This window comes from Thalassophryne amazonica, chromosome 8 (genome assembly GCF_902500255.1).
Source record: "Thalassophryne amazonica chromosome 8, fThaAma1.1, whole genome shotgun sequence".
In the NCBI taxonomy this organism is placed as follows: Eukaryota; Metazoa; Chordata; class Actinopteri; order Batrachoidiformes; family Batrachoididae; genus Thalassophryne; species Thalassophryne amazonica.
The window spans coordinates 100,054,659-100,082,239 of record NC_047110.1 but is presented as its reverse complement, the minus strand read 5'-3'; the positions used below and the strand labels follow the sequence as shown (position 1 = coordinate 100,082,239).

Below are 27,581 nucleotides of genomic sequence, written 5' to 3'. Positions count from 1 at the left end.
TCCTCCTTCAGCATACTGCAGCAATGAAACTGAATGCGGTGCAGCAGGTTGTAACTATGCACATATCAGACAAGAAAGCTGTCATGCTCTATTAAGGATCACCACTAATCAAGACAGATCAACATGCGCAGTTACGACCTCCATGACATGAGGCGAAATGAGGGTCGTGCGTGACATTCGTGGAAGATTTTTTGACAGCTAAAAACATGCTCCATGAAAATCATGAATATCACGCACTATTAAGAAACCTATTCACGTTAAGAATGTCAGGAATGTGCCAAGAATGAATATGACAAATATGACATTAGTAACATGTCCTATGTGTACACGCAGCATAAAAGAAAAACAACAACCATCGGTGAAATATCCTACATAAAATATAGCCTGACAGATATTTGAGTAGTTTGGGATACTGAATGCACACTGGGAGGACAACAGAACTTTGTAGCTGTGCTGGTGCTCAAATGGGGAAACTCTGGTGTTTTGTTATCAGTTTCTGGTCTGACTGCAGTGAGTGGTATCTCAGTGAGGGAGACATTTTACTCACAGCAGCATTTGGTGATTGCCCCAGAGATGTATTCCTCTGGTCATGGGTGATTTCAGTGTGAACACAGAATCCTTGAGTACTGCTAGAATGACTCATTTGTCAATTGAAGGGTTATTTAGATAAATCAATCAATCAATCAATCAATCAATCAATCAATCAATCAATCAATCAATCAATCAATCAATCAATCAATCAATCATCAGTGCATGCTCTGTGACCTGACCTGATCGAACAGAAACTTTTAATTTTTATTATGCATTTGGTTAAAAAAAAAACATTGCATTTCTGAATAAAAATAATGGAATATGATCCTAATTCAGCATCTGTAAAAATAAAATCTATCAGCCCTTCCTTGACCCACAGACTGTCCATGTTCATATCTGTTTACAGATACTAGCAGCCAAACAAACATGAATGAAAACTTTCAGTTTTTGGTTGAGATAATAATGTAACAATAAGAATTTCAATGTAGTCTAGACCATAACGAATAAAATTTTAATATTAGCTCAGCAGATATGACCCTCATTGGTCTCCCGCTTCAACCCCTTAACACGGGGACAGGGTCTGTCCAGCGGTCCTTGTCCGGTCATGAAATCGCATTGAACGCTGCATTACACCAAAGAGGCACTCAGCTGCTGCCAGGACCTCACATGGTCCTCTCTGTATGCTCTCACAAACTGCCATAATCACAATGGTTGCGGTGAAATATGAAGCTGCACCTGCTTTCCACAGAACAGCCAAACCTGGAAGAAGCACAAATATCACACAGGCTATGCAAAAACACCTCACAGAGCACCCCATGACCACCCGACAGGCGCAGCATGACCACGGCGAGGCAACAGCAGATCCTCCACTGTAACATGATCAGAGTGACATGAGTTTGGACGTGAACTCAGAAAAAAGAGCAATGTCATTTCAGTATTACAGCCAGCAGGCGCACAATGATCAGTGCTGTGTGCTGTGATTTTTATGAACAAAGTTCATTTTATAAAGCACTGTTATAAGGCACTAAATGAGTTCCTTGTTAGCTAATCTTTTGTGCGTGTTCAAATCTAAACAGATCACATGGAGAAATTTGTTTTATACTTTTTCTGTGGCTGATGGTTCATTCTGGGTTTCTGAAAGCTCCACTGTCAATTCAGCACAAACGGACATGCAGCTCGACTGTCACCGAAAGAGCACATAACATCAGACATGTCAGACAAGTAATCTGCACCCCGATTACTGTTATGATGACAACCTGTACCACTAACTAACTACAACCTGTCATCATGGAAGACAAAACGACCTAAATATTACCTTAATCTTTTTTCTACATTTCTGTATGTGTGCATAATCAGTTTAGATTATGCGCACTGTCTTTTTTTGTTTACTGCCATGCACCTCACAGCACCTTCCTGAAAACACCTCACGTGTAACATTTTAATATATACATAAGTAGGTACATTAGGTTCATTGTGGACTCATCACAGTTTTGTCCTTTTTTTCCATTATTTATATAATCCAGAGTTTGACTCACAGATGCCATGTGGCGCTCCAAACAAAAGAAGAAGAAAAAAACAACTGAGTTTTGTAAAGAGGACAAGAGTTATGTAACTTTTTTCAGTCCCTGCAACAGTTTTTATAAAAAAATCCATTTTTATTTTTCATGGCTGTCAGTTGTTTTCTAGTTATAGAAAGTCCAGTGAAAGGTGTTATTTGTCCAGTGATGCCATATTTTGGCAGATTTATTTGATACTGCCCGTGATTGACAGGGAAAAGCATGCGCACACACGTGCACACCCACACAGGATAAATCCAAACTGATAACTCTCTGGTTCTCTCTCTCTGTCTCTTGCTCTCAGTGCGCACAAACAGCAAGGAAATATGACGGCAAACCGCTCAAAATCCAGCATATATGTCAAAAAAGTGGCAGATCTCATCTCTAGCGCACAAACCCCATGTGAGACAACAACATGCACAAGGACCGCTGAAACGGAATCACAGAACAAAGCGTTTGCGTCACCACTGCGGATCAAGTGCATTTTAAGCTTCACGACAGACTCACAACTGCCGCCGTCCTGTGCAAAGGGTGCCTTACATCATGGTGATGTATTTTTTGGTCAAATGTTGGATTCCTGTTGTACAGACTGGTCTCTTCTCACTAGTACACTTAGATATACTTTATTGATCTCACAGTGGAGAAATTACGTTTACACTCCAGTTACCTCAGACAGCATTTAGTCCACAATTATTACTTGTCTACCGTAATAACGGCACACATCAGAATTAAAGGCAACACATACACATTTGACATTGTTTATGTGCACTAAGTTTGAAGACGTCCGTTATCCGAATTGAGGCAAGTGGGTAAAGGCCAAGCAGCAACCCTGAGTTGTGGCGCCATCAGCTTGGGAGGGGGACGTGGGCTTGCAGCTAAAACTGCACCGCCCCCGCCGAAGGGAGAAAGACTGACGATAAGCAGGCGCTGGAAAGGGAGAGTGGAGGAGATGCGACCGCCCTTGTTGGAGTCCCAAGCTGGCAACTTATACTCAACAAAAATATAAACGCAACACTTTTGGTTTTGCTCCCATTTTGTATGAGATGAACTCAAAGATCTAAAACTTTTTCCACATACACAATATCACCATTTCCCTCAAATATTGTTCACAAACAAGTCTAAATCTGTGATAGTGAGCACTTCTCCTTTGCTGAGATAATCCATCCCACCTCACAGGTGTGCCATACCAAGATGCTGATTAGACACCATGATTAGTGCACAGGTGTGCCTTAGACTGCCCACAATAAAAGGCCAGTCTGAAAGGTGCAGTTTTGTTTTATTGGGGGGGGGGGGGGGGGGGGGGGATACCAGTCAGTATCTGGTGTGACTACCATTTGCCTCATGCAGTGCAACACATCTCCTTCGCATAGAGTTGATCAGGTTGTCAATTGTGGCCTGTGGAATGGTGGTCCACTCCTCTTCAATGGCTGTGCAAAGTTGCTGGATATTGGCAGGAACTGGTACACTCTGTCGTATACGCCGGTCCAGAGCATCCCAAACATGCTCAATGGGTGACATGTCCGGTGAGTATGCCGGCCATGCAAGAACTGGGACATTTTCAGCTTCCAAGAATTGTGTACAGATCCTTGCAACATGGGGCCGTGCATTATCCTGCTGCAACATGAGGTGATGTTCTTGGATGTATGGCACAACAATGGGCCTCAGGATCTCGTCACGGTATCTCTGTGCATTCAAAATGCCATCAATAAAATGCACCTGTGTTCTTCATCCATAACAGACGCCTGCCCATACCATAACCCCACCGCCACCATGGGTCACTCGATCCACAACATTGACATCAGAAAACCGCTCACCCACACGACGCCACACACGCTGTCTGCCATCTGCCCTGGACAGTGTGAACCGGGATTCATCCGTGAAGAGAACACCTCTCCAACATGCCAAACGCCAGCGAATGTGAGCATTTGCCCACTCAAGTCGGTTACGACGACGAACTGGAGTCAGGTCGAGACCCAGATGAGGACGACGGGCATGCAGATGAGCTTCCTTGAGACGGTTTCTGACAGTTTGTGCAGAAATTCGTTGGTTATGCAAACCGATTGTTTCAGCAGCTGTCCGAGTGGCTGGTCTCAGACGATCTTGGAGGTGAACATGCTGGATGTGGAGGTCCTGGGCTGGTGTGGTTACACGTGGTCTGCGGTTGTGAGGCTGGTTGGATGTACTGCCAAATTCTCTGAAACGCCTTTGGAGACGGCTTATGGTAGATAAATGAACATTCAATACACGAGCAACAGCTCTGGTTGACGTTCCTGCTGTCAGCATGCCAATTGCACGCTCCCTCAAATCTTGCGACATCTGTGGCATTGTGCTGTGTGATAAAACTGCACCTTTCAGAGTGGCCTTTTATTGTGGGCAGTCTAAGGCACACCTGTGCACTAATCATGGTGTCTAATCAGCATCTTGATATGGCACACCTGTGAGGTGGGATGGATTATCTCAGCAAAGGAGAAGTGCTCACTATCACAGATTTAGACTGGTTTGTGAACAATATTTGAGGGAAATGGTGATATTGTGTATGTGGAAAAAGTTTTAGATCTTTGAGTTCATCTCATACAAAATGGGAGCAAAACCAAAAGTGTTGCGTTTATATTTTTGTTGAGTGAAATAACTCCAAGTATGGCGGTAGGACTGACCTTCCATCACCTCCAGTGCATTATACCAAGCCAGCAGAAAAGCAGCATTATATATCACATCTCCTCTTTACCTGCCGCCTGCATCCACCTGTTTTCCCTCCTTGCCTTCCTTCCTCCTGGTTAGTAGACTTGTTAATAAATGCCTTGTGATTATGAGATCAAATGGCTGAAGTGAATTAGTGATTCTTGTGATGAGAGCCTGTAGCGGATGGATGAGGAGCCTCGCACAGCGTGCTGGATCGCACTGCAGACAAACGCAGCAGGCGGAAAGAAACCTCATATCTGAAAGTCCTCTGTGATTGTCCCACATTTAATCTTGACAATCACTCATTTACAATTCCATATAAGGAATACCACCGCACAATTTCCTCCACTTTGCAAGAGGTGCGTTTGAATGCCATCTGAAGCGGCGCTAAAATATAATTTGCCGTAATGACCTCGCTTCTCACTGACAATTTAAGACTATAAAGAAAAACATATTCGGCAGCAATCACCGTTATAATGATTTCACATCCTATTAAGTGTCAGACGTTATAAAGACGTAATTTGTTTAGTAATTTGGAGTGATGGGACAAACACGAGGCACAGCTGCTTTTCTGCGGAACAGAATTGCACTATTAATGCATGCTTCTTTGACTTTAAATTTCAGAAATCCTAAGACCTGTTTTGCTGTCTTTTCCAGATTTCACAGGTGATAGACGGAGCTGCTGTGAAGTCAGAAGTGAAAACTCTATCTAAATTCCACAGCAAGGATTTTCTCTTTTTTCTCCCCCACCACCCCCCAAAAAAGTTAAGCTGGTAATATTTTTTTGGAGATAAGGCAAGAGACATATTTACTCCTGACAAGGTTTGCCTGCAAGACCCGATTCAAATCTTCTGGCAAGTTGGCTGCTAAATGAATTTCTTTATCTGCCTGAGACACTAAGTTTCAGCAATAACCTCAGAACAAAGAGGGAGAATTAGAGCCCAGAGGTGCGCAACACGGCGACTTTGAATGTATAAATAGATGGGTCTATCAATAACGTATCCTTAAAATGAGCAATTCTTCCCGACTCGTCATCTTTGAGGTTTTCTGGGAAGCATTTGTTGACTGAAGATGGAGAAGAGTCTCACGGCTGTTAATAATCTCCGGCGCTTTAAATACTATCATCTGTTGTCACGACACAGACACACACCTAATGGAGAGGTCATGGGAAATGCAGCTGGAACACGTATACACAGATATCACCGCCCTCAGCCGGCCCCAAACCCTGACATGCTGCATGGGAGCAATTACAGGAAGCCAACTGGTGGGGATTGAGCGGCATTTGGTGGCCTGACCTTTGACTGCAGGGTTAAGGGTAACTCCAGCCCGAGAAACTGTCAAATATAACAAACTGGCCTGAAGGCCAGACAGCTCCACACAGACATTAGAAACCAGAACTTTAATATTAACAATAGTTTAGAGCTTCCCAGTTACCTGTCGCACCCTGTACTTCTTAGGTTGATGAAATGAATAATGGTGTTTTATTATTGTTTATGGACATTAGGGCTGCCACAACTAATCGACTAGTCACGACTACATCAACTATTGGAACCGTCAACAACTAATTTATTAGTCGACGATTAAAACAGTGGCCGTCTTGTTCAAAGCTGTTTAAAATGCGCAGTTTACCAATGGAGCTGTCGGTGTGTGTGTGTGCGTGCACGTGGAGTCAACTGGCTGCAGACTGAGAGCGAGTGAACCATCAGTGCACTTGAGACAGTGAGCGCAGAGCAGAGAGAGGATTTTAACCCGAGAGAACATGTAAACACACACACACACACACACACACACACACACACACACACACACACACACACACACACACACACACACACACACACACACACACACACACACACACACACACACACACACACACACACACACACACACACACACACAAAACCAAACCAAACTGTGGAGCTGCCTTTACTTCTGTACGTTCTCTACCCGTGCGGCTCTGATGGCACCATCCTGTTCACACCGTGTCCATGTCGTATACTGAGATCATGACATGAAATAAACGGTCAAATATCCTTAAAACATCCTTAAAAATGAGAATATATAAATGAACTGAGCAAAAATTACGCATACACAGGTTAAAAATAAACCCCTGATGTGGAGAAGCTGATATTCAGAGGCACAGATCACAAAATGCAGGTGAGAACTCTGAACTTTAACAGCTGTTATTTTCCAAAGGTATGTATTTATTCAATCTTAAGCTTAATGCAGTGTTCAACCGTGACTGATGAGGAGAAAGAAACATGACTTTTAAAAATGACTTCATCACACTAAAATGAACTGGAGTCAGAAGAAAAATACAAGCTGTTGATTTTTGTTATTTTTCAAAGTTATTATAAGCTGCAGCTATATGTTTTATTAATTTCAAAGTGAGTTACCTCTTACTTTATTCTGATTTATTTATACAAAAAATAGGGGGAGCCAAATCAGCCTGCATTGCTCTGTTCAGTTTATATCAATGTTTTCCTGCACATCCGTTTATTTTTTCCTTCTTTATAAGAGTTTGGTGTTTGCATTTGCTCCACAAAGTTTTAAAACACAATAAAATGTTCACACTTTTTTTTTATAGCAGTTCTGTAATTTCAGAAATGCAACAGAAATGACCACAAATCAGAAAAAGTTGGGACTATATGTAAAATGAAGATAAAAATAAAAATGTTGCACTATTCCCAGTTTCTCCACTCACAGAAGCCAAACGTTCTTCCAGAGTTGTGTCTTGGTGGCTTCCCTCACTTGTCTCCTTCCAGCATGGACATTTAGTTTTTGAGAACTGCCTACCTGACACAGATTTACTATAAAGTACCACACTGTTTGTATTTCTGAATGATTGATATAAATAGTCACTGATTTGGAAATGTTCATGTTTTCATCCCCTGACGTTTCTCGGAAAATGCTGCAGGCCTTAATTTAGGAAATTCCGTATGATCCGACTAGTCGACTAATCGCAAAAATAATCATTGACTAGTCAACTATCAAAATAGTCGTTTGTGGCAGCCCTAACGGACATGTGATGCGGTTCCAAAAATCAGAACTGTGAAATCACTGATGATCTCAGTTCATGTTCTACTTCACGGGTCCATGATCTTTACTGTTTGACTGTGTGGACAATTGGCCAATACATCCACCGAGTAACTGGATGCTTCACTTCATTTTCCCTTCTTTTATGTTTTACAATTCTTTGTTGCACATTCTTTTATTTATTTGTTATTGATAGCATGTCCAGAGCAGGTGGTCACCTGTTCGAGTCTGGCCTGCTTGAGGTTTCAGCCTACAATCCAAAAACTCCTGAAGAAGGTTTTCCTGACCACTGTTGCCAGTGTGCCTGCTCAGGAGGGTGGGTAAGGTCAGACCTTACTTTTGTGAAGCGCCTTGGGGGCAAGTTATGTTGTGAACTGGTGCTGTATAAATAATAAATTGAATTGTGATCACATTTCATTTTTGAACAAAATAAGGACCACAATTATTGTGCTACATTTCCCTGCATTTTTAATTGGCATTATCTTTCATTCATATTCACTTTGTCAGCTGATACTTTATATTTTGTTCTGATTTTCATGGTGCTCTATCTAGCAACATTATAATGCGATGTGATCTCTATTAGCACATTCATGGTCAAAACCAATGGCAGATTTTCAAAGCTCATGGCTCATGACATGTTCCATACTGACTGGGCTGTTCATCACTGTTTCGCCAGTGTAGCCCCTTGGTCACATTAGCTACAAGAGACAGTGGCAAAGTGAGCAGCTGCCATGATTCAGAGTGGGGGTTTTATAGTAACAAGCGACAAGTCCTGCCAATGCTGCCACCTCGTGGGAATATGATAGACAAGAAATTTATTTCATGAAAATGTTGAGTGATACGACAAAGCAACTGCCGATCCGAACAAAGGCAGCATGACGACAGCGTAACATATGTTGGATGGTTGCTTGAAAAAATAATCCAAGATGGTGAAATATGCTCCCAGATAGATGTATTTCTGTACAAATCTGTTTGGCATTTTATTCTGTTATAATTTGTAAGCAAGAAATAAACACTTAAAATAAAAAAAAACATTTTTTTGTTACCAGATAATACATTTGATAATACGGCTAACCAGATGCTAGCAAGCTGACTAGCAACACAGGAGTAACGCACATTTTAATGAAACAAATCAAACTTTGGTTCCGTCAAGCAGTGACTCACAGAGGAATAGCTCATAGTGACAGTGTGGTGTTTCATATTATATTTCATATCGCATGCTTGGCACTCCTGGGGAATGTCCATCAAGTGACAAACGGCAAATGCTTGTTGCTCTCATTTGTAGCTAATCTGACTTTAGAGGATGTGACCAAAGTTTAAGTGATCTGAATGTTGGCTTTCAGAGTTTACTCAAGTTCAAATCCCATGGTATATTTTGAAAGCACAACCTGACTTCTTACTTATGTGTGACAGTAATTAAAGGTCTAACATCTCTAATTCAGGAGTTATAAGCCTTTGAAAATTGTCCCCCATCTATCTGCATTGGGGCAAAAAGTTGACCTGTGAGATATGCAACAGAATATCAATGTACAGATTGGGGTTCGATTCCCATTTTGTGCTTCAGGCTACCTGTCTGTGTCTTTGGACAAGACACTTCATATGCATTGTCCCAGTGCACCCAGCTATAAACAGGAATCAGTCTTGCCTTGGGTGAAATAACCTGTGATGGAGTGGTATCCCATCATGGAGAAGTCATAGATTCTTACCCACTTCATGTTATCTGGGGACAAACAAAAACCTGATAGGCTTGACTTACTTACTTGTAATTCTACAGTGACCTTGACCACTGACACCATTTCAGTTCCATTAGTTTGTAGCCCAGTGTGACTAATTTGGATGGTAGAAAATTCAGACTGATCCAATAAGCGTCAGAGGAGTTACAATTTGAATTAAAAGTTGAAAGATGTTTTCGACATGGAGAATTAATAATACCAAAAGCTCCACTGCCAATGCTTGATCATCAGAGGTTAAAAAAAAAAAGAAAATGTTGGAACACAGGTCTATAGCCCATGGGTATGTCAGTTTGTCCGTGGACAGGACAACTTGCATTGTGACATATTTAGTAATGTCAGGTTTTGGTACTGGGAAAAACAAATTAAGTCTATCCATCATAATAAAATTTCTTAACTGCGAGGAGATGATGCTACCAAGCAAACACTAGCTGGGGAAACCAAGAGCCAGTGTAACTTTGAGAGTTATTCAGTGGCTATTTTATCCACTGGTTCTGTGAACATCTGCTCCAAAAAAATAGGGGGAGCCTTGTCCAACTCACATGAGGTTCTTTTTTCCTCCATTCATCCACTTTTACATGGCTGATCTACTTCTGTTGATGCAGCTCTGAAGCAACAAATGCTGAAGGTGCTGTATTATTTGCGCTTGTATGTGTACCAGAATTGGTGAAAAGAAAAACTCTCAAACACAAAATCGAGAGACTGCAAAAACAAAAGGAAGGAAAGGCAGTGAGCCAGAGGGCTACAGAGAGCACGAGAGAGAAAAGGAAGCAAACAAGGACCGAGTGCATTGTGCACCAGTAACAGCGTGAACACTGCAAGGTGTGTGAAAATGATCCAAAATGCTGCTGGTCACTTCAGGTGTGTGTTCTTTGTACACTGCATCAGGTGCGGTTTCCTGACACAATCAGAGCCAAGCAGTCCTGCAACTTGTGCGTCCGCCGTTAACATACAATTCAATTCAATTTATTTCATTTATAAAGCGCCTCTAACCTTACCAACCCCTAGAGCAAGCACACAGGCGACAGTGGTGAGGAAAAACTCCCTCTGATGATTTGAGGAAGAAACCTCAAGCAGACCAGACTCAAAGGGGTGACCCTCTGCTCGGACCATGCTAACAACACAATTAACAATACGAATATACAGGAAATCCATCACGAGTTGATTTAACTACTGTAGGTTAACCTTGCTTTTACTCTGTAAACCAATAGCTGCATAAAGTAACCTCAGTTTGTGCACCTGTGTATGTGTTGCTGCATTTTTATTAAAGATTTTACACCATATATGTCATTTTGGTTTATAATGTATGAAGGGCGACAAGCATGAAAAAAATTAGCAAAAAATTATGGCTATTTCCTCACAAAATAATGACACTTTCTGGAGATTACAATATTTTCAGGTATGGAACATCTATATATTGACAGACAAGTAGCCTCTGTGTACATGTGTGCGTGTATGGCTTCAATCATGGAGAAACTGGGGAGAGCTGACATTTGCCATTTCATATGCTTATATATTTTGGGTCAAGGATGAATGCTGTGAAAACGGAGAGTTCAAAGGACTCATATTTTTGGAGAAATTAGGTATATTAGCCAACAGTGAACATGGATGTTGTGCTGCAATGCACCATGGGAGTTCAGGGATTTGGGGTTTTAAATGTTGTTATTGTGGTTCATGTTAGTTTAACAGTGTTGTTAGTGTTATTGATTTTTTTGTGTTTCTGTAGTTCAGTTGGTTTAGTCAATTTAGTTGCCATGTTGCTGTTACCATGAGTGGAAAGTGTAGTGCGTTTGATGTCTTCCACCACCGTTTCTGTCTGTCGGTGTGTAAAAATAAAAGCACGTTTGGGGCAGAAGGCAGAAAAGACAAAAACCTCTGGCTCAGTTTTCGTTCTTCTGTGCAGCTCACCACAATATGTTTAAAGCAAAGTGGCCTATGTGCATGCGTCCGTGTGTATAACTTTGATTATGGACAAACTAGGTAGAGCTGGCAATTGCCATTTGGTATACTTACGTGTTTTTGATCAAGGATGAAGGCCGCCAAAACAGAACGGTGATAGGACTAATATTTCTGTAGAAACTACAGATATTTATTAACAACACTGAACAATGGACGTTGACAATTACATTCTGGACTCATACGCCATTCCAGCAGGGGGCAGTAAATCATCTATATACTGTATTTAAGGCAAAGTGGGGCCTGTGTACATGTATGCGTGCATGCATGTGTGATTTTGTTTAGTAAGTTCAATGTAAGTACATAATATACTTGTAAACATGTTAAAAATACATGTATGACACAAGAAGGTGAAAACACTTATTTCCGTTGAGGTCTATTTAAAACTCAAATGACAAAATAGAAGTAATAATAAAATAAATGAACAATAATAATAATAATAATACTGATAATAATAGTATGTATGTGAAAACAAGAACCTAAATAATTTATAAATACATTAAGCCAGTAAATTAACATTAAAAAATTACATAACAGGAAATAAAAGGGTTGAATTCTTCCTCTAAAAACTATTGCAGTCTAAAGGTTCTAAAAACATTCTGGACTCACACGTCATTCCCACGTTATTACCACCTTTAAAAAAAAGTCAGCTACCTATTTTATAAACACTACCCAATCTAGAGCCTGTGGATCCATATATGCAACATGCTAGTATTGCTAGAATTCTGGACATTATTACATCGGCATAGCCTGCATGATGTTTGATGGCCTGTCTTAAAGAAATATGCTAACTGATATCAAATAATATTATCCAGTTGATGATAGCCATGATTGACACTAGAGTTAGCATGAATTCTAGCCGTATATGCAGGTACAAACTGTGATCAGTTTTTCTTAATACAACCCATTAGTGGTCAAATTTGCCATGTTAACATAAAGTCTAGCATAAACAGAGGAATATTCTACATCCGAAAATCCAGTAGCTCCCAGGAAAACGTTTTCACTGTTAGCACTGTGAAGTTAGCATAACTGCACATATTAATGATAACCATTATCGCTTGACTGTATATGCTTATGTTAACTGTAATGAACGTTTTTCATAATACTTCCCATTAGCGCTCAAATCCACTATTTCAACATAGCAGTGTTTGGTGTAAATAGTTGTAAGTTCCAAATCTGAAAATCCAGTAGTATTAGAAAACTTTTGTCCCTGTTAATATTTCAAAATTTGCATAACACCACATGCTCGTGGTAACTGTGAGGGTCAAGACAAGAATGCCTTGCATAAATAGCAGTTCATTGTATATCTAAAAAGCTAGTAGTTACTTGAAGACTTCGAGACTTCCACTGTTAACATTTTTAAGTTAGCATAACTGCACATAATGCTAAATATTATTGCTTGACTGCATATGCATGTGTTAATTGTGATTAGCGTTTTTCATAATACTCCCCATTAGTGGGCAAATATATCACTTCAAAAAATCAGTGTTTGGTCTACAACACAGTTGTAAGCTCCAAACATGGTCACTGTTACTATTTCAGAACTAGCATGACTTATTCTAACTGTGATTGTCAAGATTTTGACAGCAGCATAACCCTACATGATAATGCTAACCACTGACACTTGAGTGGATGCTGTGATTTGCAATTTCTTTAATAAAGCCAGTCAGTGCTCAGATTCACCATGTCAACGTAACAACGGGTGGGATGAACTGTAGAACATTGCACTCCTGGAAATCCAGTAGTTCCTGGAAAACTTACATCTCTGTTAACATTTCAATACCTCTTTTACAAAACGCTGTGTAAGTGGCGCGGCTTTTCACCGCTTTACATAGTACAGTTCAGCTACTGCAATATGTTTCAACGCATCAAATGGATATGACACTGTCACCTGGACTAACTACAGACAATGACTGTGAGACGGTAATGTGAAAAACGAAATGGACTTACCTTATCGGAGTACAAAAAGAACAGCGTGATTAATATCAGCTCTGCCAGGAGAATTATCAGCAGGACAATGAAGAACTGTCAGAGAGAAGGAGGAACAGTAATAAATGTTTAAGCAAGAATGAAAATCTATCTTTTCATGCCATTGAAACCATGTAAATATGAATCTGAGGGACCTGAACTGGTTTGCATTTTAATGTGGGTTACAGAGTTCTAAGACAGGTGAGCACAGCCTATTGATTATATTATACATTATATCTACAGTGCATCCAGACAGAATCCACAGCACTTCACTTTCCCCACATTTTATTATGTTACAGCCTTATTCCAAAATGGATGAAATTCATTTTTCTCCCTCAAAATTTTACTCAGAACACCCCATAATGACAACATGAAAAAAAGATTATTTTTTTTTAATTTTTGCAAATTTATTAAAAAAAACAACAACAACTAAGAAATCACATGTACATAAGTATTCACACCTTTTGTGCAATACTTTGTTGATGCACCTTTGGCAGCAATTCCAGCCTCAAGTCTTCTTGAATATGATGCCACAAGCTTGGTGCACCTATCTTTGGGCAGTTTTGCCCATTCCTGTTTGCAACACCTCCCAAGCTCCATCAGGTTGGCTAGAGAGTGTTGGTGCACAGCCATTTTCAGATCTTTCCAGACATGTTCAAACAGATTCAGGTCTGGGCTCTGGCTGGACCACTGAAAGACATTCACAGAGTTGTCCTGAAGCCACTCCTTTCTCTTATCGTGCCCCTGTTCTGTAGAATCATCTCCCTGCGTCAATAAAGCAGTCAGTTTCTGTAGAGACTTTCAAGTCCAGACTAAAGACACACTTATTTTCCCTTTCATATGGCTAGCATACTGGTATAGTATAGTTCTACACTTTTTACTCTTTTAATTCATTTTATTAGGAAACTTTACCTACATTCTGGATCTTTTAGTGAAGCTTAGGGCTAGTGGCCGGCGATCACTTTAGTATTTCCTGTTTTTCTTGTTGTTTACTGCTGACAAATTATACTGTATTTGTCTTTCTGATGCTTGATTCTGTTTTTTCTCTCTGTTTAAGGTGCAGCTCCATCCAGAGATGGGTGTGGTATTTGTGCTGGAGACCCTCCTGTCCTGTCCAAGCTAACTAGCTTGCTAACGCTTTCGTTTTTATTTATTTATTTTTTTTAGCACTGTTGTCGTGCGTTACCTGTGCTGCTCCACAGCGTGTTTAGTCGATTTTTATTTTATTTTAGCACCGTTGTCGTGCGTTCGCTGTTGTTGTGTGTTACCTGTGCTGCTTCATGGCCTGTTTGGTGCCTTGATTGGGGCACTCCTTCTGCTGGGTCGCCTCTGGATTGTTTGCACGTTGTTCACTTTGTGTGTTTTTGGGAGTCCGCTGGGTTGCGTAGCTACTAGCTCTTAGCCGATTTAGCATGGCGGCTTCTCCTGTCTCTCCCGTACTTTTCTGCTCTGGGTGTGAAATGTTTAGTTATTCCTCGGCCTCCTTTAGCAGTAACGGTACATGTAATAAGTGCAGCTTATTCGTAGCTTTGGAGGCCAGGCTGGGCGAATTGGAGACTCGGCTCCGCACCGTGGAAAATTCTACAGCTAGCCAGGCCCCTGTAGTCGGTGCGGACCAAGGTAGCTTAGCCGCCGTTAGTTCCCCCCTGGCAGATCCCGGGCAGTCGGGAAAGCAGGCTGACTGGGTGACTGTGAGGAGGAAGCGTAGCCCTAAACAGAAGCCCCGTGTACACCGTCAACCCGTTCACATCTCTAACCGTTTTTCCCCACTCGACGATACACTCGCCGAGGATCAAACTCTGGTTATTGGCGACTCTGTTTTGAGAAATGTGAAGTTAGCGACACCAGCAACCATTGTCAATTGTCTTCCGAGGGCCAGAGAAGGCGACATCGAAGGACATTTGAAATTGCTGGCTAAGCGTAAATTTGGTAAGATTGTAATTCACGTCGGCAGTAATGACACTCGGTTACGCCAATCGGAGGTCACTAAAATTAACATTAAATCGGTGTGTAACTTTGCAAAAACAATGTCGGACTCTGTTGTTTTCTCTGGGCCCCTCCCCAATCGGACCGGGGGTGACATGTTTAGCCGCATGTTCTCCTTGAATTGCTGGCTGTCTGAGTGGTGTCCAAAAAATGAGGTGGGCTTCATTGATAATTGGCAAAGCTTCTGGGGAAAACCTGGTCTTGTTAGGAGAGACGGCATCCATCCCACTTTGGATGGAGCAGCTCTCATTTCTAGAAATCTGGCCAATTTTCTTGGATCCTCCAAACTGTGACTGTCCAGCGTTGGGACCAGGAGGCAGAGCTGTGGTCTTATACACCTCTCTGCAGCTTCTCTCCCCCTGCCATCCCCTCATTACCCCATCCCCGTAGAGACGGTGCCTGCTCCCAGACCACCAATAACCAGCAAAAATCTATTTAAGCATAAAAATTCAAAAAGAAAAAATAATATAGCACCTTCAATTGCACCACAGACTAAAACAGTTAAATGTGGTCTATTAAACATTAGGTCTCTCTCTTCTAAGTCCCTGTTGGTAAATGATATAATAATTGATCAACGTATTGATTTATTCTGCCTAACAGAAACCTGGTTACAGCAGGATGAATATGTTAGTTTAAATGAGTCAACACCCCCGAGTCACACTAACTGTCAGAATGCTCGTAGCACGGGCCGTGGCGGAGGATTAGCAGCAATCTTCCATTCCAGCTTATTAATTAATCAAAAACCTAGACAGAGCTTTAATTCATTTGAAAGCTTGTCTCTTAGTCTTGTCCATCCAAATTGGAAGTCTCAAAAACCAGTTTTATTTGTTATTATCTATCGTCCACCTGGTCTGTTACTGTGAGTTTCTCTGTGAATTTTCAGACCTTTTGTCTGACTTAGTGCTTAGCTCAGATAAGATAATTATAGTGGGCGATTTTAACATTCACACAGATGCTGAGAATGACAGCCTCAACACTGCATTTAATCTATTATTAGACTCTATTGGCTTTGCTCAAAAAGTAAATGAGTCCACCCACCACTTTAATCATATCTTAGATCTTGTTCTGACTTATGGTATGGAAATAGAAGACTTAACAGTATTCCCTGAAAACTCCCTTCTGTCTGATCATTTTTTAATAACATTTACATTTACCCTGATGGACTACCCTGCAGTGGGGAATAAGTTTCATTACACTAGAAGTCTTTCAGAAAGCGCTGTAACTAGGTTTAAGGATATGATTCCTTCTTTATGTTCTCTAATGTCATATACCAACACAGAGCAGAGTAGCTACCTAAACTCTGTAAGGGAGTTAGAGTATCTCGTCAATAGTTTTACATCCTCATTGAAGACAACCTTGGATGCTGTAGCTCCTCTGAAAAAGAGAGCTTTAAATCAGAAGTGTCTGACTCCGTGGTATAACTCACAAACTCGTAGCTTAAAGCAGATAACCCGTAAGTTGGAGAGGAAATGGCGTCTCACTAATTTAGAAGATCTTCACTTAGCCTGGAAAAAGAGTTTGTTGCTCTATAAAAAAGCCCTCCGTAAAGCTAGGACATCTTTCTACTCATCACTAATTGAAGAAAATAAGAACAACCCCAGGTTTCTTTTCAGCACTGTAGCCAGGCTGACAAAGAGTCAGAGCTCTATTGAGCTGAGTATTCCATTAACTTTAACTAGTAATGACTTCATGACTTTCTTTGCTAACAAAATTTTGACTATTAGAGAAAAAATTACTCATAACCATCCCAAAGATGTATCGTTATCTTTGGCTGCTTTCAGTGATGCCGGTATTTGGTTAGACTCTTTCTCTCCGATTGTTCTGTCTGAGTTATTTTCATTAGTTACTTCATCCAAACCATCAACATGTTTATTAGACCCCATTCCTGCCAGGCTGCTCAAGGAAGTCCTACCATTATTCAATGCTTCAATCTTAAATATGATCAATCTATCTTTGTTAGTTGGTTATGTACCACAGGCCTTTAAGGTGGCAGTAATTAAACCATTACTTAAAAAGCCATCACTTGACCCAGCTATCTTAGCTAATTATAGGCCAATCTCCAACCTTCCTTTTCTCTCAAAGATTCTTGAGAGGGTAGTTGTAAAACAGCTAACTGATCACCTGCAGAGGAATGGTCTATTTGAAGAGTTTCAGTCAGGTTTTAGAATTCATCATAGTACAGAAACAGCATTAGTGAAGGTTACAAATGATCTTCTTATGGCTTCGGACAGTGGACTTATCTCTGTGCTTGTTTTGTTGGACCTCAGTGCTGCTTTTGATACTGTTGACCATAAAATTTTATTACAGAGATTAGAGCATGTCATAGGTATTAAAGGCACTGCGCTGCGGTGGTTTGAATCATATTTGTCTAATAGATTACAGTTTGTTCATGTAAATGGGGAATCTTCTTCACAGACTAAAGTTAATTATGGAGTTCCACAAGGTTCTGTGCTAGGACCAATTTTATTCACTTTATACATGCTTCCCTTAGGCAGTATTATTAGACGGTATTGCTTAAATTTTCATTGTTACGCAGATGATACCCAGCTTTATCTATCCATGAAGCCAGAGGATACACACCAATTAGCTAAACTGCAGGATTGTCTTACAGACATAAAGACATGGATGACCTCTAATTTCCTGCTTTTAAACTCAGATAAAACTGAAGTTATTGTACTTGGCCCCACAAATCTTAGAAGCATGGTGTCTAACCAGATCGTTACTCTGGATGGCATTTCCCTGATCTCTAGTAATACTGTGAGAAATCTTGGAGTCATTTTTGATCAGGATATGTCATTCAAAGCGCATATTAAACAAATATGTAGGACTGCCTTTTTGCATTTACGCAATATCTCTAAAATCAGAAAGGTCTTGTCTCAGAGTGATGCTGAAAAACTAATTCATGCATTTATTTCCTCTAGGCTGGACTATTGTAATTCATTATTATCAGGTTGTCCTAAAAGTTCCCTAAAAAGCCTTCAGTTGGTTCAGAATGCTGCAGCTAGAGTACTGACGGGGACTAGCAGGAGAGAGCATATCTCACCCGTGTTGGCCTCTCTTCATTGGCTTCCTGTTAATTCTAGAATAGAATTTAAAATTCTTCTTCTTACTTATAAGGTTTTGAATAATCAGGTCCCATCTTATCTTAGGGACCTCGTAGTACCATATTACCCCATTAGAGCGCTTCGCTCTCAGACTGCGGGCTTACTTGTAGTTCCTAGGGTTTGTAAGAGTAGAATGGGAGGCAGAGCCTTCAGCTTTCAGGCTCCTCTCCTGTGGAACCAGCTCCCAATTCAGATCAGGGAGACAGATACCCTCTCTACTTTTAAGATTAGGCTTAAAACTTTCCTTTTCGCTAAGGCTTATAGTTAGGGCTGGATCGGGTGACCCTGGACCATCCCTTGGTTATGCTGCTTTAGACGTAGATTGTGGGGGGGTTCCCATGATGCACTGTTTCGTTCTCTTTTTGCTCCGTATGCATCACTCCGCATTTAATCATTAGTGATCGATCTCTGCCCCCCTTCACGGCATGTCTTTTTCCTGGTTTTTTCCCTCAGCCCCAACCAGTCTCAGCAGAAGACTGCCCCTCCCTGAGCCTGGTTCTGCTGGAGGTTTCTTCCTGTTATCGGAGTTTTTCCTTCCCACTGTGGCCAAGTGCTTGCTCATAGGGGGTTGTTTTGACCGTTGGGGTTTTTCATAATTATTGTATGGCCTTGCCTTACAATATGGAGCGCCTTGGGGCAACTGTTTGTTGTGATTTGGCGCTATATAAGAAAAAAAGTTGAGTTGAGTTGAGGGTCTGAGAGTCCTTCAGGTCCCTTTGGGCAAACTCCAGGTGGTGTGCCATATGCCTTTTACAAATACCCCGTCAACACATAGCCAGAATCAGGCAGAATGGTGCCAGAATGACAAACTGGCGCACATCTGAAAAGTGTCAGGTTTCAGTTTCCTAATTTTATGACAGCCATCTGTGAGAGTCCACACAGTTGTTCAAAATCGTCCAGCAGACCTGAGTGCGATACACATGTTCAAAACCCTCCGGGCGCCGTCGAGATGGGACACCTATCCGACAGCGGTGCATGTGCAATCTGAGGACCATCTGACCGGAATTGACCTATTTTGATGGTGGCAAAACAGGATCCAAAATGATCTGAGCACATACGAAGAGATGCACAAGCACTCGCGCACGTGCGCGTGAGGAACACAGCGCAGTCTCCCACACTGGTCCCGTGTTGCCTTCTAGACATTTGGACATCGGGCAGTCTTCAGCACTATTCATGGCTGTCTGACAGCAGTCTGTGTCACCTACCTGTTGTCTACATGTGCTTTGGATGCCATCGTGCAGGTGTGGACGAGGTAATCTGGATGCGTTCTGACATTGCTGACCACGCCTCTTTACTCCAGACTGCGTCGGATTATGGCAATATTTGCCGTGTCTGGCATGGTTCCTGCATATTCTTGCTGTGTGTGATGGGGGTTTAAGGAGTGGCTTCTGTCTGGCCACTCAACCATACAGGCCTGATTGGTGGATTGTGCAGAGATGGTTGTCCTTCTGGAAGGTTCTCCTCTCTCCACAGAGGAATGCTGGAACCCTGACAGAGTGACCATCAGGTTCTTGGTCACCTCCCTGACTAAGGCCCTTCTATCCCAATTGCTCAGTTTAGACGGGCAACCAGCTCTAGAAAGAGTCCTGGTGGATCTGAACTTCCTTCAAAGCAGCAGATGGGTTTCAATACCCTTCCCCAGATTTGTACCTAAAGACAATCCAGTTTCAGAGGTCTACAGACAATTTCTTTGACATCATGCTTGGTTTGTGCTCTGACCTGCACTGTCAACTGTGGGACCTTATATGTAGACAGATGTGTTCCTTTCCAAATCATGTCCAATCAGCTGAATTTAGCCCAAGTAGACTCCAATTAAGCTGTAGAAACATCTCAAGGATGACCAGTGGAAGCAAGATACACTTGAGCTGAATTTTGAGGTTCATGGCAAAGGCTGTGTATACTTATGTAGATTTCTTAGTTTTTATTTTTAATAAACTAGCAAAAAGCCAAAAACGTTTTTTCACATTGTTGTTATGGTGTATTGTGCATAGAATTTTGAGGAAAATGAGTATTTCCTTACTTTTTTGTTGTAATAAATTTGTGAAATTCTAAAAAAAAAACAAAAAAAACCCAAACATTTTCCGCATTGTCATTATGGGGTATTGTGAGTAGAACTTTGAGGAGAAAAAAAAAATGAATTTCATACATTTTGGAATAAGGCTGTAACATAAAATGTGGCAAAAGTGAAGCGCTGTGAATACTTTCTGGATGCACCGTACATTTTTGATAAGCTCTGCACCTGTGGTGGGTGTTGTGTTCTTTGACTCTGACTGTAACTGCACATGGAATACGTATGGACCAGCATGCCAGATTTCTTAGTGGTAAAGAGATTGTGAAAATGTGAGCAGGGGAGAAGGAGGTTTAATTCGGCACAACCTTGCATCTAAACGACTAATCGTCTAATCATCTCTTCTCCACACTCCTCTCCCATCCAGCGTAATATTCAGCAATGTCTTCAGCACAGCCTTGACAGAGAACTAGATTTTAGAAAAACCCATTAATTCCACTCTCATTTGCGGTGTAACGGCCCCAGTTAAACAGTCCGTTAGTCTGTGTAAATATAGAGGTAGTACGTTTAAGGAGTCACTGCTGTGTTCGCACAGTTTGTCGTGTTTCTGAAAGTTTAAGCGACAGCTGTGCGCTCACGGTTGTGGGCGCTTGTTTTTGTTTGCTAGTGGTTCACATTTTTTAGGTCTTAAAGGGTTTGTCGTTTTTAGCATTTTCTCTCTCTCTCGCACCTTCTTTTTTGTTTTAATTTGTTCTTGTGAACATTTTTTGGCAAGAAAATAGAAGACTGAACATTTGACTGCAAAGGAATTCTATGCTTTCAATGCTTCTGATCCAAACAGAGCTGTGTGCAGAATAACCTCTGAGATAATGCGTCATGGAAGATGCCTGAATGAATCCTTTTGTGCCAGGAGATCACACCCACTCCGATGTTTCCTGGTCCCTTGTGTCTGTGCGTGCTAGGCTACACAGACAGAATAAACAATCATCCGTTTTGCCACTTATTCAGGGCCGCATCTCAGTGGCATCAGGTTAAGAAAAAGCAGCCTAAACATCCTTCTCACCAGCAGCCGCATCCACCAGCAACTCCTGGAGCTGCCAAGCTGCTCCCAGACTACACTGGAAAGGTGTGTCCATGGTGTCCTCCCAGGTGGACAAGCCAGTGCAAACCTCCAAAGTGACATTTTTAAGAGGCATCTTGATTAGATGCTGGAAACCACTGGGTCATCTACAGGGTTGTGATTTTTGTAAATGGACTGTATTTATATAGCACTTTTCCATCTATATCAGACGCTCAATGCGCTTTACAATAATGCCTCACATTCACCCCGATGTGAGGGTGCTGCCATATTAAGGGCCTTTAGTGATTTTCCGGTCAGGCTGGGATTCGAACAGAGGATCCTCTGGTCTCAAGCCAACACTTAACTACTAGACCACCACCTCCCCTTTAATTAAGAGGCATCTTGATTCGATGCTGGAAACCACTGGGCTGTGTAGCACCATCTACAGGGCTGTGAATATTTTTCAAGTTGAAGCTTATTTTTTAGTATTTTACAAAATGAACAATATTAATATTACACTCTTAATCTAATCTAAAATTAGGTGTTTTAATCACCATATAAAACTCAGAAACATCAACTATTAAAATAATAAATGATATATGATTCCATCATCTTGAAATAATTTAAAACTCGTTTTGACAGTTTTGCTGCGATGCAACAATAGATAGCGAAAAATGCAAATGTTCCTGAAGTGAAAAAACAACAGTAGTGTTACTATTTTACCAATAATTACTAAAGTTCTGCAAAAATACAACCCAGATGAGTTTGTTTCTATTTACTTCCTGGGCTCCCATCTGCAAGAGGGAGTCATGTTGCATTCTGTTAATACATTTTAAAATAGATTATAAGAACAGAATAGATTGTTTAAAATAATTGGGGATCTTTTTATTAATAGGTCCAAACTCATAAGTATAAAAAGATGGGCCTTAAAGTAGTTATTTTTAGACAAGTCAGGGGATAGATACATTAATACACCACCATGCAAGAAGAAGATTACTGAGGGAAGCCACCAAGATACTCATGAAAACTCTGAAGGAGTTATAGGGTTCTGTGGCTGTGAATGGACTGTTGGATCAGCAATTCTAAAACTTCTTGGTGGAGTGGATCAGAGAAGGATTTCCAAACATTAGATCAAACCTAGGCTCAAGTCTCCCATGTGTCTTCTGGGAAACTGTTGCTGAAATGTTATGAATGTAATAGAAGCCTACTAGAGTTGTAAAGGGTGTCTTGGTGATTTCCCTTACTGGTCTCCTTCTTGCATGATCATGTAGTTTTTGAGAGCGGTCTACTCCAGGCAGACCATGAAGTCCCACGCTTAATGATTAATGTAAATGAAGACCAAGACATAGTCAGTAACTTGGATATATTGGTATCAATCCAACAAATTATCTCAAGAAAACTGGTTGTAAAAGTGAAGTTTGTAGACCTTAAAATTACTTGTGGCCTCTGAAAATGGACTCTAAATGGCTTTAATGTTTAAATGGTTAATGTAACAAACACATCTTGATTATTTCATTTCAGCAACTCCTGGCAAATGGAAACCACAGACCATATAAACACATTCATGCAATGATGTCAAGATGCTCAACTGTGCACTGGGAACAACTTGGGGATTAAAGACCTTGCCAAAGGGCTCTTTGTGATTTTCCATTCTGATGGGGATTTAAACCAAAGATCCTTTGGTCACAAGGCTCACGGCTTTAACCTGTAGACACATTATGCCCTATCATTCTGTACATCACATCACTGTTGTGGTGGTGTACAGAAGCAACATTACAAAATAAGTAAATTCAGCCACTGTCCAAATACTTATGGACCTGATTGTATTTGACTGACAGAACATCAGGAACTGTACTGTTCTCCAAGGGCAACTAGAGTTGCATCAGCGTCTGGTGTAAAATCTCAATGCACATCTGTACTGGACGGAACAACAAAAACACAGTTCGCTCACAACCAAAGCTTAAGGAGTACTGCGACTGGAATGTTAATCCATCGGAAAACTCAAAGCTTTTGTCCTTCTGACTCGGGTCCCTCTTCACCCGAGAGTCAATGATGTTTCCACAATCTGCCTGCCAATCTCTCACTCCACTTTTCCATCACTTATAAATAAGATCCCAAGACGCTTCTTCACTCGCTCCCAACCAAAGCCTCTGTTATTACAGGCAGATATGAAACTCTGATGTAGCAAATGAAAAACAGCAGAACTTTGAGGTATTTTTGTTAAAAATCCCTTTTAAATTCCTGACCTTCTGCCCATTCCTCTTGCTGCTTCCCAGCTGTGAGGCAGTGAGAGGAAGTCATGTTGAACAATGAGGATTTGGTGGAGCTTTGGACTGATATGAGAGCTTGGAGGGATTGAGGTGTTTGTGATGTTAAATACCCGGAGCCCCGGCTCTAGTCCTCATTTAAACTTTCAACATGTGAAACTTTTTTCTATAGCTGATTCACACATCCTCATTCTATCACAGCAACAGTTAGTTTGCTGCACTACTTTAAGAAGAAGTAGAGCTTTCAGGCAGCACGAATGATATCTTTCTTTGTACTGTTTTTCCTCTCCCAGCCGTAATTTTTACCAATAACGAATGATTGGTCGTGTCACTGCACACAGGACTGATTTATGGTTTGGGTCATTGCTACCTCTGCTGTACTAACTAGAAACTTTTGTTTTTCCCCACTGCAGCCAACGCCAGCTTGGGAGACTCATGAAGGACACCTCGGCAGGAAACTCAGCTTTGGACTGATATTTCCTGCTGCTCATATACAGTGGCTTGCAAAAGTATTCAGCCCCTTAGTATTTCACACATTTTAATTTGTTTATGGCATTTCAAATACAAAAAGGCTTCTCAATATAAACATTTCTAAAATTATCTTCCTTAGACTCAAACTGAAAGTAAATCTCTACAACTTGATATAAATTTATTAAAAATATAAAAGCCAAAATGATGGGTTGCATAAGTAATCAGCCCCTTTGGTATAATACCTGTAAATAATCAATTTAATTGCCAGTTTTCTTCAGACAAGTCAGGGGATGGATACATGAACATCTCCAAGTCACTGAATGTCTTGAACTTAATTTACATCAGTTATGAAGAAATACAAACAGTACGGCACTCTATGGTAAATCTGTGTAGAGTAGATAGTTCTCAAAAACTAAAGGAGAAGAGTGAGGAAAGCCACCAAGACACCCAGACAACCCAGAAGAAGTCACAGGCTTCTGTGGCTGTGATTGGAGAAATTGTGCATAGTGCATATTTTGCATTTTGTATGCCTACTTGATAAATGCAGTGTTTTTATATGGTGTGTGGGTTTATTTTATTTTAAATACGTCCATCTCCTTCCTCATATCAGGCAGGTTCCCGCAGCTTTCACAGGACAGCGATCGTAGCTCAGTGGTAAATGGACTGCACTTATACAGATGCTCAAAGTGCTTTACAATTATGTAAGCGCTTTACATTCACCCCGATGTCAGGTTGCTGCCATACAAAGCGCTCCACTACACACAGGGAGCAATAGGGGATTAAAGGCCTTGCCCAAGGGCCCTTAGTGATTTTCCAGTCAGGTGGGGATTTGAACCCATGATCTTCTGGACTCAAGCCCAACACCTTAACCACTAGACCATCACCTCCCTCAGTGGAAAAGTTTCTGACTGGCAATCAGAGCTTTTGGAAGCCACGGGTTTGAGTCCCGTGGGTGGCATGTAATTTTTTTTTTTTATTTTCAGCGGCTGCACAATGTGGTTACACACTATGAAGCTGCTGTGAAAAACTGCTGTGAAAAGCTGCTGTGCTGCTGTGTGCACAAAACTGTTGCAGCATGTATTTTTTAAATTTCTCATTTTTTCTTCACAGCAGCTGCACGATGTGGTTACACATCGTGCAGCTGCCAGCAGTGTGTTCCTGTGTGCATAAACTGTTGCACCGGCATCATGCATGCCTGCCCATTGGCGCGATGTTTTGTGGTTCGATCATACGAGCTGTTTCACCGTGAGTCGCCCTTAGTTGTACTTTATTCGCATTATGTGTGAAGGGGCCCTTAATGCCAGCATCCCAGCAAATAATTTTTCTGTGAAACGCATGCTGTCAGTGTTCCTTGTGACTGAGTTGAACTTCAGCCTTGCATCTTTTCCTCATGCTTTCAGTCGCTTTAGCAGTTCTACCATGTTTAGTTATCCTCTCCTCCATGTCTATGTTGTTTGTGAGATCGGTTTAAATTTCCTTCCCAGCATCTGTGCACAGATCAGGGGAAGCCATGAGGTGATCTGTGATGTCACTACCAAATGTAGGTCATGGTGTCTGACGCTTGAATTTCAACCCATCAGAGGGCAAAATTCTAAATTGTTTCCAGATCATGAATTTTGATCATACTGGCAACATAACATTATTAATCCCTTGTCTAAATGCCAAGGAACAAAATAGTGGTGCCAAAGAAAATTCTTTTTTATGATTGACAAAACAAAACCAAAGGCCGCACAGCTTTAATAATAATTTCACTAGTCTGTCACCAAAACAACAGAACAGACATTTGTGTTTGTGTTATTTTTTAAAAAGGGCATCAGATGTTCAACACAATTCAGTCGATCTCCTCCCTGCTGAGTTTGTCAGCAATTTACCTCCACTGACTTTCTGTTTGGAAAAATACAGCTGTTCCCTTTGGCCTGTGACCAGCGTGTGTAGGTGTATAAACATATGCTTGAGAGGCTCCACACGACATTTCTGTCAATATCTGAACAAGTGAAAAAGTGGAAGGTGAGAAATAATGAAAGAGATGAAGAGTGACAAAGAACATGCAGCGTGCACACTAACATGTAGACAGTCTTCTCTGTAGATTGTGTTATAATTACTGCACAGGTACGCAGATGCAACTCACGCTCAGAAGCAGGCACTTGTTCTCCTTGATGGCTCCCAGGCAACCGAGGAAGCCTGTTACCATGACAATGGTGCCGATAGCGATGACCATATTGGCGGCAGAGAGCGAGGGGAATGAGGGCGAAAATGTGGCGAAGCTGCCCTGAGACACAGAGAGCCAGATGCCCACGCCAAGTAGCCCACAGCCGCATAACTGCAAAAACAAAAAGATTAAAGAGAGTCACCAAGAGAACATAGAAATTAATAACAACATGAAGAGCAGAGTCACCTCACAAAGCAACTTTGGCCCCAACAGATTTAAACACTTAAAAACATCCAGCGCAACAGCCTGCTGAATCGCCCAAGCAAACATCCATCACCAAACGACAAACATGCAAAAGGGTTTCCTCCAATTACAACTATGTGGAGACAAAAAACAGCTCAGCTAGAGATTAGAGCTGAAATTGGACATGGACCGTGATGACTTGAGAGTTTCAGCTAATTACATTAAATCCAGAACAAACAGAGATGTAATTACTGCCATCCTCAAAATGAAAACTTCCACACTTCCAAACCACCTGCAGTAGAGATGAACTTCACCTAGAGGGAGCAACTCCCTAATCCACTCTACTGCCCCCCCCCCCCGTCCTGCTGGGTTCATTTAAGGGCCCCCTGATGTGTGTGTGTGTGTGGGCTGGAATGAAAGGCCATTAATGCAAGAAAACCCTTTTTGGACGTGTTTAAGGAGGAGCAGAGCGTCCCACCCACTGATGTGTTGGTCCATTGATCAGAGAAAACAGCCACACACAACATCAGCCCAGCACTCAGTGAAATATGACCTCCGAGGCATGTGGTGACATTTTTGCCTGCACCTAACAGAATGAAAAACCTAAAGCAATCTTGTCATGAATACAAATTCCCACAGAAGATAAAATACGGGAAGACACTGGTAAATTTCTGCAGCGCCACACTATCTTCCCCGTGTTCAAGCCACTCTAATCTCCTTTTCTCATCTCATTGCTGCTGCTACAAAAACTTTAATGGCTGTCAGCACAGTATGAAGACGTTCGAAAAAAACAAAAAACTAAAAAACTACAAAAAAAAAACTGCTGTGCATGCA

The 27,581-nt window shown here is 41.3% G+C and overlaps 1 protein-coding gene across 3 annotated transcripts in view; it reads right to left on the bottom strand.

Annotated features, from left to right (window-relative positions):
• tspan9a (tetraspanin 9a) overlaps positions 1–27,581 on the bottom strand; it is a 782,740-nt gene that overhangs the window by 54,669 nt on the left and 700,490 nt on the right. For all 3 annotated transcript variants that reach the window (XM_034177075.1, XM_034177076.1, XM_034177074.1), the window contains 2 exons: positions 26,484–26,675; positions 13,442–13,516 (listed from right to left, as the gene is read on the bottom strand). In XM_034177075.1, the coding sequence (XP_034032966.1) occupies positions 13,442–13,516; positions 26,484–26,675 (267 nt within the window). The remainder of the gene's footprint in view (positions 1–13,441; positions 13,517–26,483; positions 26,676–27,581) is intronic.